Source organism: Microchirus variegatus, assembly GCF_963457635.1.
Source record: "Microchirus variegatus genome assembly, chromosome: 14".
Lineage (NCBI taxonomy): Eukaryota > Metazoa > Chordata > Actinopteri > Pleuronectiformes > Soleidae > Microchirus > Microchirus variegatus.
The window spans coordinates 8552638-8565855 of NC_139815.1; the positions used below are offsets into that span (position 1 = coordinate 8552638).

The 13218-nt window shown below is 41.0% G+C and overlaps 1 protein-coding gene across 1 annotated transcript in view; it reads right to left on the reverse strand.

Annotated features, from left to right (window-relative positions):
• kcnq1.1 (potassium voltage-gated channel, KQT-like subfamily, member 1.1) overlaps positions 1-12009 on the reverse strand; it is a gene marked incomplete at both ends in the record, with an annotated part of 42063 nt that extends 30054 nt beyond the window's left edge. Inside the window, 2 exons of the mRNA XM_083901042.1 lie at positions 3840-3930; positions 11675-12009. Of these exons, the coding sequence (XP_083757168.1) occupies positions 3840-3930; positions 11675-12009 (426 nt within the window). The remainder of the gene's footprint in view (positions 1-3839; positions 3931-11674) is intronic.
• Positions 12010-13218: the final 1209 nt, after the last annotated feature.

A 13218-nucleotide genomic window follows, 5' to 3' on the forward strand; every position in this document is an offset into this window, starting at 1 on the left:
GGCGATGCTTCTCATTCCTGAAAACCACAAATAAAACAAGTTAATGTTGCCTGCGTGTCTTTGCAGAATGGAACGAAACGTAGCTTAGTATTGTTTTGATAAATAAACAAATACCATAATGGCTCAGAGTCATTTTGACCCCCACGGGCAAACAAATGCGTTCGAGAATGTGAATCTTCTGGGAAAAGTGCCCAGAAGACAACACTGTCAGCCAGTGCTGCATCTCCATGTTAAGAACAGAAAGACCGGTCACTCTTAACCTTGAATGTGCAGGAGGAAAGAAACAAAAAAACAAAAAAACTTACTGTGGTCAGAGTGGAGATAAAATGAAACAGAGGCAGGGTCACAGCAAATCTCTGAACCAGAAAGTGTACAAAATATTCCCTTTGGGGAGGATTGAAAAGATGAATGATTTAGTCGGTTTAATTTGCCTGGCAAATATTAATTATTCATTATCTGTGTGGAAGAATAAGAAGATTAAATCCAGAATGTGAACTTGAGGCAGATTTTTTATTTTTTTTTTAACCATAAAATGTGCCATAAATGTCATTAGAATGTGATATTGTTTTTGGCTTTTAGTCACAAAGTGCACATCTTTGTAAGGTTTTTTTTTTAATGAAAAGTCTATTCACACAGGAGGAGCCTGAGTCTCTGTGAAGCAAATAACCTGGTAGAATTAGAGATTGTGATGCACTGGCTCATGAAATGCCATGACCATTTCATCCCATTATCCTCAGGGCAAGGTGATCTTGTCGCATCAGGCGCGCTCTCGTCCTCAAAGAATATCTGCAAGTCCCTTTCATCCTTTCATGAGGTTTTCTTTTGTCTGAGCTTGAGTGACTCTCCCATCACTCACACAGATACATAGAGCAGCTGCTGTCCTGGGGGTTAACCTTATCCCTTGTACTATTGATTTCAGAGGAGGTGCCTTTGCACTCGGAGACCAGTGGGACGCCCTGAAATTGTTTACAGGAGAAAAAGCCGTGTAGCTCCAAATGATGTTGTCCCTAAATTGTTTTTGGGAGGCCGCTGTTAGGTCAATCAATCCATGAAATGACTTTTGAAACGAGAGAACTGCGATTTCACATTTGTTGTTCTGGCAACGTTACCGTCACGACTCTCAAAGCAGCAAAAACTGTGACGAGCTAAATTATGATGAATCTATGTTTGCTTGCAGATTAATTATGCAGTTCTATAAACAAGGTTATCAACACACGTGTTCACATATGAGGCCGTTTATAATGATGTCTGTCAGCTGCATGACTTATTCAGCATCATTATTTAAATGACTTGTTTGACATGAAATCGGGGATAAAACTCATTTACTTGGTGAAGTAAGTAGTTTATAGTGCCATCTAGAGGAGAGGCTGACATTTACAACAAAGAACTGCTGCTCTGCTCACCCCCTCCCTTCCCTGAGCCCTACGGTATCCACAGCCGGTCAAAAGTCGTCCTCGTTGTCTTTCTCCGTGTCAGCAGATGAGGTTCGTGAGGCGAGGGAGAGGGCGAGCTACCGCGACCGTAGCAGACGAAGCGGAGAGAGTGGAGGCGGGACTTCCGCTACAAGTAAAGAGACGCTTGATTTGTTCTCTCGCGTTTGTCCTTACAGGCTCCGGTAGAAACATGGCGTCTCGCTGCTAACAGTTGCAATGCAACCGCGGCCCGCGACCATGTTATTTTACATGACTTTTTGAAACACTACGAAAATGAAACAAAAACTAGTATACAGCGACTAGACAATGCAGGAGCACATAATATGTATAAAAAAGTGGATTTTTGGTTATATAAACCCATAAATACTACACAGTGTCCCTTTAAAGGGACAACACTCCACCACAGTAGCTTTGTGTGATTCAGAGTTCAATTGCAATCTCGAACTTCCTGTTATGCGACCTCTAACTTGACCCTCAGACAGAGATAGGCAATATTAGCTTCGAGCTCTTTAAGACCCCGCCCCCTCCTGATTATGCGACCTCCAGACGCTTGCCGAGCTGCGTACATCATATTTCCAGTTTGCGGTTTCTGAAAACAAACTACATGATCAAATGTAAGCAAAACAACACACATGTTTGGAAAAATGCACTCCAATCTGAAGCATCTGAACGTTTTTGAAGCTTGAATCTGATCCAGGTCCAACAAAAGTTTACAGCAGCCTAACTTTCATGTCTCTGCTGTACACACCTAGAAATAAGGGTTCCAAAAGGGCTGAGGTTCTACCTGGAACCATTTGTTTGTCAAGGGTTCTTGGTAAAACTAATGGTTCCAGTAAGAACCATTTTGATCCACAGAACCCCTTAAAACCTCTTTTCTGAATAAAGGGTTATAAAGGGGTTCTTGGTAACACTAATGGTTCCAGGTGGAAAGGGTTCTCCTATGAGGACAAGCCAAAGAACCTTATATGGTTCTACTTAGCACTTTTATTTCTAAGAGTGTATATAAGAGTTTGATTTTGAGTTTGACATTCAGAGGCCTGGGCTTTTGTCTCACATGATTATTTTTTTTATTACATATGACCTTCAGACGAAACTCTAATGTTGTAGCATCCTATATAAATATAAATAAATTCTTCTCGTTTCACCTGCTCCTGATAAAAGGTCACTACAGGGGAATATTTCTAGATGTCCTTCCTGATGCGAGCCTCTCTCCATTTATCTAAGATTGGACATGTGAAAATGTATGCACCTTCAGTGGCTGGATATTTAAATGTACAGTCTTTATACTGTAACATATATACTGTATATATGTCAATAAAAAAAAGATTAAATCAAGTGCATAACAAATAAAGCAAAAGAAAATCACAGAAAGAACTAGGAGAAGGAGAAAAGCCTACAAGCTGTATGTTTACAATGTAATGTCCTCATGAGATTTAGATTATTTCGAATCTTAACCAATTTTGACACACAATTCCTGAACCATTGGGTCTTTTACATTAAGGGTAAGTGAAGTTCTGCTGCGAGAGTTTTGTTTAACTTGCCTAAACAAACTCAACTTATCATTAAATATTATTATTACTGAGCTATAAGTGGCTATCTTAGGGGACTTCCTGTTTAAAAAAAAGGTTAAATAAACGTTTTGGATGTCAATAATTACAAATAATACATTCAGACGTCATTCTTTTGTCTGTTTAGAGCTGACATCATCTTCCCTTCATCCCAAGTGGACAACTTTAAGCCCAGGTGTGAAAGCATCCACTTGTGATGGGATTCGATCTCTCTTTAATTATGGTCCAAATAGGCACTAAAGGTCCAGTCAGCGTTTGCAGCTGATCTAAGTCAAACTTTAAGAAAGTAAATAAATCCACACTGAGTTTTGATGTAGAAAATTGCCTTGAGAATTCACATTAAACAGCTATTGACAGCTGCAAGACCCAAAAGGTGTTAGTTGTGCTCTTTGCTGGCGATTTCAATGAAGATGCAATCAGCGGTGAGAAAGCAGTCAATACAAATGCGTGTCTTAAAAGGACAAAGTTAACTTATTGACCTGTTGGTGGCCGAGTTACCTCACCATACGACTGATTACTATAGGCTTTCAGCACCAAAGCCAGTCTCAGCCTCTGAGACACTCTTGACTCAGTCTCTGATCAGACCTTTAAAGTGAGCCCCACATTCTTCTAAGCTTATTTCACAGCAAATCAAGACTTACATCACACTGTCAGGTTTTTTTTTTCTCGCTGCACACATTATCGGTTACATAATCAAGTGCTCGCAGCTATGAAGGGTTAGCTATAACATTCAATCTAAATAATCTCCAATATAACAATGGGACAATTAGAGAGGGGGGTAAAAAAAAAGGTTAATTCCAGGTTTTATTTTTCATTTTAATCAAATGTTCACACTCACCACCCAGAAAAGTGTAGTGTGAGCCAGGCCCTGGTACTCGTGAATGGTCGAGAGGACACTCAGGATCAGACAAGACAGAACTATAAGAAACCTGTTGAGAAAAAGTAATTGGTCATACTTTTTTGGCCACAATCAAGTCTTTTATGTTTCATATTTCATTTCTGTTCATTGCTGACTTTAGAATCCCTCCAGCCTGAGTCACCTTATGAACCCAACTCCACTGGCACTTTATTTAAGAAATGATGTACAAAGAAGAGCAGACTGCAGCTGAACCAGTGCTGCTTTTGTGAACAAAATGTGGATAGACCGCGATCAGAATGGTGAAAATGTTGCTTATCCACGTTCTCCTGCTTTTGGTATGCACTGAAGTGTGTTGTGGAAGAGTTTGGCTGGAACAGCTCTACGCACTTTACTGAGGACCAAAGCAGGTCAATGTCATTTCTGGATCGTTTTTGTAGAAACAGTGACATTAATTTGCTTTGGTCCTCCACAAGATGATGGTGTGCATGTGTGTGAGTGAATTTGAATCACTTAGCAACTTATGAAATCATTCATATTTGACATCGCCCACACATTTCCCTGTGGGGTGTCAAATTCAGCAGAGATTTTTCTATTTAATCACTTTACACGCACTATATAATAATTAAATTACACATACATAAAGCCTGCCCCACACTCGAGGATAATCGGACAGATTTCAGTCCAGGTTTTAGGCTGATTTGAACAGATTATATGGCCAAATGATCTTGTAGTGTGAGGGGTTAACGGACGTGATTTAAACATCATCGGATGCATCAGAGTCTTCCCGATTTCAAGTATTAAAGCTCCCATAGAACGGAAGTACAAATTAACTCTGTTTTTTTGGTGTGTATCTGCATCATTACCTTGTTTAAGAAGCCCTGAAGGTTCAAAACAAACAGTTCAACCATTGCTGAAGCTATTTTTAAACACTGTTAAAACAATGTTTTGATAATGAGGAGCAGTGCATCCACCGTTCCAGAGGGGGGAGCTGCGCTTCTGAGAGCTGGTGTGCTAATTACGTCACTTCCAGGTATTGGCCAATCACAAGACGGGAAAACTCTTGTTGGCTGGTCAATCACAACACAGTCTGAAACATCGCGGCTGACGAGAGCTTCAGTGAGGAGAGATCGGCTCATTTACAGCAATTAGGAGGTTTTTGACCATAAAAACAAGTTAATGTATGTAAGTAGACCTCCATAACTCACATATATGTGCGATAGGACCACTCTATTGGAGCTTTAAACATGTTTGATATTTACGTCTCGAACAGCGATTGGGGCCCACAATAACCAATGAGAGTGAGTTGACCGGGAAACGGATGTTGCGTACCTTTGTCGAGAACTGTAACTTGTACAAGCCACGTCTTCTCACAAAACAGCTATGAATCGCTGACAGCGACAGTCGGCCGATCATGTCTGTTTATATTTCGAAGTCACGCTAAATCACGCAAATCGTCCCAAATCCCTGGAATATCCTCCCTCAAACCATTTTATAAAACACCAAGTGTGCGGTCATGTGTCTTGACTGGATCTAGTCTGTGCTTTCCCAGGATTGAAACGTTCAAAAACGGCCTACAAAGTTTGTTATGTCCGTGGTCTCCCACGTCAAGTCAGATTTGAAAATCTTTTAAGTGGCATACTTAAAATTAAGTGTAATTAATTTATGAAACATACAGTAAGAGATATACTGTATGTATATTGGTTTACCCATTTAAAACAATATTATATATTACTGTAACAGCAGTCAGCCATGTAAAATTATGCTCCAATGTGTTTTTGTCTATTTATATTGTGAATTGGGTTGTGTAGGTTTGTCTTCTCTAAAAGTTGGGCCCTTTATAAACAGTTTGGGAACCACTGCTGAAATGAATTTTCCTGGAATAAAAGCTTGACTTCATCAGTCAAACAAACGCAAATCTCCTCACTCGTATTGTTAACACTCCATCTCATGTTTACGTCAACACTGACAACAAAAATCAGTCAACTCTGGCATCTGCTTCAAATCTAAGCTTCCTCGGCTCATCTTTCAAAAATCGCTTTCAAGACAACATCACAGTTTCTAACTGAATTTTAGCAAAACACCAAAGGACAATCCTCCAGAGGAAATACGTGCACATTTTGAACTCTAACAAACGTGTGATAAATTTGTCAAATAACCACTCGCGCACAAATGCGCACACATACACACCATTCACAGTATCAACAAACGCAAAGTTGCTCTTTAATATTCTCATAACTCCCACTCAAGGTCATGTTTTTCAACAGCGAGACATCTGTAACTGCTCAACAGCTGAACATCTGAGGATACATCAGAAAAGACTCAACGCTGCTTTGACACCACACTACAAACACTATAATGGAAGAATAGTAGCTGATATTTAATGCAAAGGTCCAAGTAATGTGCAGTAATGGCAGCATCGTGACAGATTAACATGATCATGTTTCAGAGCTTTTCCTAAAAGTCAGGGAAAGAGATCTCATTTCCTGTAATAGTGGTGATGTAATGAAACATCCATAATCTCATACTTGTTGTTATAATTCATCAGAAGGAAAGGAGGGATAACTGAACCAAATATTATGGCAATCCCAAAGCAAAGAGTGATTAAGAGTGAAAGTACTTGCTCTATTGTCATTGACTCGATATTGTTGAAAACTCTCGTCTTGTGCCTATATGTGCAGACTTGATGGAAACTATGTGTGCGAGGAGTTATAGTTTCCATTCTGTGTTTGCACCGTGAGAGCTCTTATCACCACATGCTACAGCTCCAGTTTATTGAAGAATGGCCAGGAATCCAAATACCGCCCTTAAACTAACACACACACACTCACACAGAGAGAGAGATGGACTTGAATGTTCATGGCACACGTCAACACAGATAAAAGACAGGGGAAGGATGAGCTGGTGTGTAACACTCAGCCGATCGGTTCTGAAAGAATAGGACATAGTACACAACACAACAGACACTGATGACTCTGTGGTTTGGTTCTTGTGTCATTTGCAAAGAAACATAAAAATGGAGTCTACTTACACTCTTAGAAATAAAAGTGCTGAGTAGAACCATATAAGGTTCTTCGGCTTGTCCTCTTAGGCGAACCCTTTTTGGCTCCAGGTAGAGCCTTTTTATAAAGGTTCCACCTGGAACACTTTTGGAGGGTTCCACCAAGAACCCTTTTAAAACCCTTTATTCAGGAAAGGGGTTTTAAAGGGTTCTCTGGATCAAAATGGTTCTTACTGGAACCATTAGTGTTACCAAGAACCCTTGAAAAACCCTTTCTTCTGGTTTAACCCTTTTCAGAAGCAAATGGTTCCAGGTAGAACCTCAGCCCTTGTAGAAGGACCCTTTTGGAACCCTTATTTCTAAGAGTGTAGGTGCAAATCTGTGCACGAGGTAAGAATGCGGTGTGATTCATCAAATCTTATCTTCACATGTGATGTGACAGAGGCGGTTTCAAAGAATGTGAGTAAATGTCAAACTTTTCACAACAGACACACGCAGACCCTTTGCAGACACACATGAGCACCTCCCTATTCTGTGACTGCTGAGAATGCACATGCTTTCTGTAGCACACCAGTTTCCAGTCCAGTTAGTGACATGCACTTTTTGTCTGTGGAAAGACAACATAGAAGACAATCAGGGGGACATGCTTCAAAGAATACAAGGACACACAACTGGGGGGTGAACTCCTGTGAGAAAATAGAATGTGAGATCGAGTACGCATGTGTGGAACGCTAGACTGTGACACTCATTTTGGTATGAATGCAAACGTAGCCGTGTACACACATCCGGAAATGGGTGGCAGCAATGACAAAAAACACACTCAGTATGCTGAGCATACGCCTCTGCTTAACATTTATGAGACTGTCTGACTCGTTATTGGTTCATTATTATGACTGCAGATAAAACAGATCCTGCGTCACTGTTTGGCATCCATGCGATTGCTGTAGCAACAGATAAAATATGACAGTGGCTCAGTCACATATGCGCCACTAAGCTCTAAACAAAAGCTCAAAGCATATGAGCTCCAATATCTACCACTGATATAGAGATCCACTTGCATTCTGTGGGTTTGAAGGCCAAGGCAAAGACCGGGATAAGAGTTGGGGCGTGATGCAGCGACCGTGTCACTGGCTGTTACCATCAATTATTATTTATTTTTAATCACAGATACAATGGGCTTTGGAGGATGAAAGACACAAAAAACAGAGGCTAAAATTAGTGTTACAGTGATTTTCAAGCCTATTGTCCCCTTGTCTGTCATTTGAAGAGTCAACAGAAGCCTTGGTGAAGACCTAAGATAAAAGGTGGGAAATATTATGTAGTACCAATTAACGTTTTTTTGTTTTTTTGGTGTGTATCTGCACCATAACCTTGTTTTAAGAAGCCCTGAAGGTTCAAAACAAACAGTTCAGCCACTGCTGAGAACGCTGTGTTGTATTGTAATCTAGGGTTCAGCGAGATCTCTGAAAAAGCCGGTTACGTAAACAGCATTTCTCCTGAACAGCAGATCGTCCTGCTCCGGGCAATAGTCCGGGCACATCCGATTGCGTACATTGCACCGCAGAAGAAGAATAACGTCAGTTGTGGAGGTGTTTCACGAGCGACAGTGTCTTCTGACTCTGGGTCTGACTCCGGGTCAAAGTCGTAAAAGGGACTGCGGTGGGGAGTCGTGAAGAAGCTATTTTTAAACATTGTTAAAACAATGTTTTGATATGAGGAGCAGTGCATCCACCGTTCCAGAGGGGGGAGCTGTGCTTCTGAGAGCTGGTGTGCTAATTACGTCACTTCCAGGTATTGGCCAATCAAAGGACAGTTGGGAAAGCTCTCATTGGCTGGCCAATCACAACACAGTTCTTTCTTCTGGGGGTGAGATTTCAGTCTGAAACAGCGCGACTGACGAGAGCTTCAGTGAGGAGAGATTTCTATCGGCTCATTTACAGCAACTAGGAGGATTTTGACCATAAAAACAAGTTAATGTATGTAAGTAGACCTCCATAACTCACATATATGTGCGATAGGACCACTCTATGTGAGCTTTAATAAAACACTGAATGCAATCCAAAGAGCTCGAATCAAAAATAGCTGTAGCCAAACGTGGACTCTGCATTTACGTCCCTCTGCTTGATATTGTTTGACAGATTATTGGATCTGAAAAACACCATCTGATTGAGGGCTGCTCTCAAAGCCTCCTGGTTGACTCGTCTATAACCAGCAGGTGGGAAGGATACACGCTGTTCTAGAATAAAATACTGCATTTGCTGTTGAGCAGCAGGTTGCTGACAGACAACAGGGGAGTGTTTTGCTCAGCCAGCAATAATAAAACAAAGATAAATGGTCTTTCTCTCTAAATAGTTAATCATTAGAGTGTGGAGAAATGCTATAATATTTGCATAACATTGAGTATACCATGGTCCTTTTCAGGAAAGTTATTGTTTCCTTTTTATGACAAAAAAACAACTCTTGCACACTCTCACACACACATACATACACAAGGGTTTCTCTGATAAGGCCTTGGGTCACTCTGACGTTGTTCCTGTTCTGGGTCAATGATAAGGCTGTGTTCTTAACTGCACTGCTCCGTCACACACATTTGCAAAAACAATGAGCTGATCGGCGAGCACAAGAACCAGACAAATGCCAAAGATGTCCCTGTTACACGGTGTTACAGAACTAAGAGAGCTCTGTTTATGATACACAAACTCTGGGGTGCAAATTACCGGATTGAATTAAATTAACTTCACCACATTTTATATAATCTGCTATAGTTTAGTTTTTGATTGGATTTCAGTGCAGTGCTTGCCGCCATTAATTACATTACACATCAGTCCTGCCGACATTAGCTGCCTCCCAATTGAGGCCTGGAACAAAAACAGTCAACAATGCACTGCAAACTTTTGATTTGTTCAGTGACTTGATAATGGTCTAATGCAGTGGCTCTCAAAGTACCACCTGAGAAAACATTGACCATTACCTCCAAATTTTTAAATACAGCGGTGTAAATAGGCCGAGCAAAGTCAGCTATGGACTTTTCACATGAGGCAGATTTATTCCCAATGAGATAATCTGCTCTTTCATCATCCTAATCTTCCTCAAACACTGGTATAGTAAAATTAGATTAATAGATAAGGTGACTAGTGCTGGGCATGTTAACCACGTCAATGTTAACGCATGACGCGTTTCCATGACGACTGACCGGAAAAAGGTGCGAGTGACGTCATGTTTACGTGACTTCCGATTGTTAAAATGAGTCTCTAAAGTAACGCTAAACTTTAAAAACATACATGTGAGGCAGACACGCGCAGTACACACAGGTACGGTGGTTATTTGTAGCGCAGTTCTTTTCGTCTAATAAGCAGACTGCTCCAGTTTGACTGTAGGGGCGCTAACAGCGCTAAAGGAGCTACCGGAGCTAACTGGTAAACAATGCCTGGACTCCAGTGCTGCGGCACATAAACATGACAACCCGTACGTCTTGTTATCGGTCAGTCGTCACGGAAACGTGTCACGCGATAACGTTGACGCCGTTAACAGTAACGCCGATAACGCCGTTAGCATGCCCAGCACTAGTTATGTTCTATGTACTGTGGTTTAAAATTCCCCAATCACACACGCTGGTATAAACAGTACAACAGCATTTCTGATTTTCCTCCAAGTACCACCAGAGGAAGCTCGCGTACCACTGCAGGTACACGTACCGCACTTTGAGAACCATGGCTCTAGAGTGTTGCCTCTATTTAAGTCACTGAGATTCTAACCTGTTCCGACAGCCTGCATTTCCCTCTGTCCCCTTCAACACGGCAGGGTCACAGGGTGGCAGCACCGCAGAGGGCTGCTCCTCCACAGCACACACATTCACTGCCAAGTTTAGCTGCCTGCTATCAGTGCCAGCAAGTGGGGACAGGCAGCACACATGAAGAGAGTGAGCTGGAGGATCACATCCCACATTCCTAAACTGTCTGTATGAACACACAGTGTGGAATTACTGGACTCTACAATACTTGGATCGTGAACCAAAATGTGAACACTTTAGGAAGTGTGTGCTTCTTCTGAAAACTCCCCTCCCATCACCACCACTATCACCACCCATCTCGATGGATGGCTCCACACCAATTTTTCCTTGTCTAATATACTGATAAAAGTTCCACAACTTTGAGCATCTCTTGATCAGTCTGATACAGTTGTTTTACATCTCTAAAACTTAGCCCTAAACGGCACATTTGTGCACGATGCATGACGACCTGGCTATAAACATTTCAACAACATAATGCTCCAACAACTATTCTGTTGCTGCTTTTAGTTGATTTGATTGTTTACATTATGTGCTTAGTTAAGTATGGGATAATTATGGGGTTTTGTCAATATATCTGATCCAGTGTTGAGTATGTTGTTGGCTCCACCACGTTTTGTGTTCATATATAATTTTCATATACAACCACTCACACATGTCAGGAGAGAAAAACATTAAATGAGTTGAAAAGTAATGTTTTTCACAGACTTACTGAATAAATTAAATCATACCTATAATTACTGTTCCTACTTTGTCTCAGATTATGTCATTAATTATGTTGTCTATATTTTGCTGTGTCTAGACATAAATAGCCTCATAATAACATCTCTGGAGGGAAACCCAGACACACAGTTCTGTAGTGATTTATGCGCAGCATCTTTCCTGAAATTCACAGGATTCACGGTTAGTTGTAGTGCGCACTTAAGGCTCCACACGCGCAATTAACTCCCTGTTAATTAGGATCTCATTGCAATTTTATCATTTAATGCCCCGTGAATCAGGGTGATTATGGAAAATTAAAACACTCACACTGTGAAGTGATAGGCGAAGCATTTCCAGCCAGACGGCCTTTCCAGAAAGTTATACACGCGTCCTTGGATGTAGGCGCGGGTCAGGACCGGTCGGACCCCGGTGCTGTACACCGACATCCGCACAGACATCCGAGGATGAGACAAGTAAGGGTGGAGGTTGACAGTGGGAACCTCGGTGCGACTTTTACCGTCCCCTTGCATTTGGTCTCTTTCAGTCCTTTCTTTAAGCGCGTTAAAACTGGTTTCCGACAGCTCCAACTCCGGTGGTCTGTTTCCACGTGCCACAGCAGAGGACCTCCGTATGTTCGCCTGATAGGAGGCGGAATTAGACATTATAAGTGCCTGTTGGCGACGCTTCTCTCTGTGGATTAAGTTGTCCAGTTCTTTTTTCGGTGACTACTTCAAATGGACAAGTGCGTTCACCCTCTGTTCCGCGTCTGACCGCGTAAAACTCGAACATAAACTGTGGATCGCCAGGATGGTGTTTCTCTAATTTAACTTTACGGCTCTCTGGGTTGCTGGGGATATGGCGAGTCTCAGTCCTGAATGAATATCCCCTGCTTCTGTCAGAGCACTTATCAGCATGGAGAGCTGTGGGCGCCAGGCGGTGCGCTATCACTCACCAGCTGCTCACACATTTGACTTATTTTATTTTATTTTATTTTATTTTATTTATTTATTTTCATATTTGAAACATTTGGAAGATGATCTATCTATCTATCTATCTATCTATCTATCTATCTATCTATCTATCTATCTATCTATCTATCTATAATAAAACACTATTATTTTATTATTATTAAGGTGCAGGAGAAGGAATCTGGATTATTTACTTATTTAAATTTTATTTAACCAGGATTAAGAGCCTCTATTTCAACTGAGACAAAAAAAACATACAGTATGTATGCCTCCGGTTATGCCATTCTAATCTAGTCTTATGAATTCACTAAACTTCTATCTATCTATGTCTATCTGCAGCTCGTTTCACGCTGCAGGTGCAGAATTATACAGTGCCTTTTCCAGTTTCCAGAACATTAGACTGTCCTGAGAACAGTATTTACCAGTATTTTTTTGCATCAAACATCAAGGTAATATTTGGAGCAGTCCAGTAGTCACCTCATAAATAAAAACATACCAGTGACTGAACCTACAGGCAGCCAGCATCCACTGGAGTATAACTCACAGTGATGAGTCAGAGCTTTATAATTTGTGATAAACCTAAGGGAAGCCTGTGTCCTCGTGCTAAACTGTGCTGAGGAGTTTATAGTTTATGGACAATACGTGTGCATAATCCAAGAATAACGATGATAAACGTTTCTAAAACGAGTTGTGATTTCATCTTAGACAACAATATTTTCAGGAGTCACAGTCACATCATGAAACTGGACACAGTACTACTCAGTTTGCCAGAGGAACAGTTATGACCTGAAGTAGTACTGTTACCACAGTTTGTTTACCCACATAGTTATAAAACCCTAACCTTGGTGTTTTTTAAGCTTTCCAAATATCTTTGTGAACAACCTTCAGTTGTTTTTTTTATAT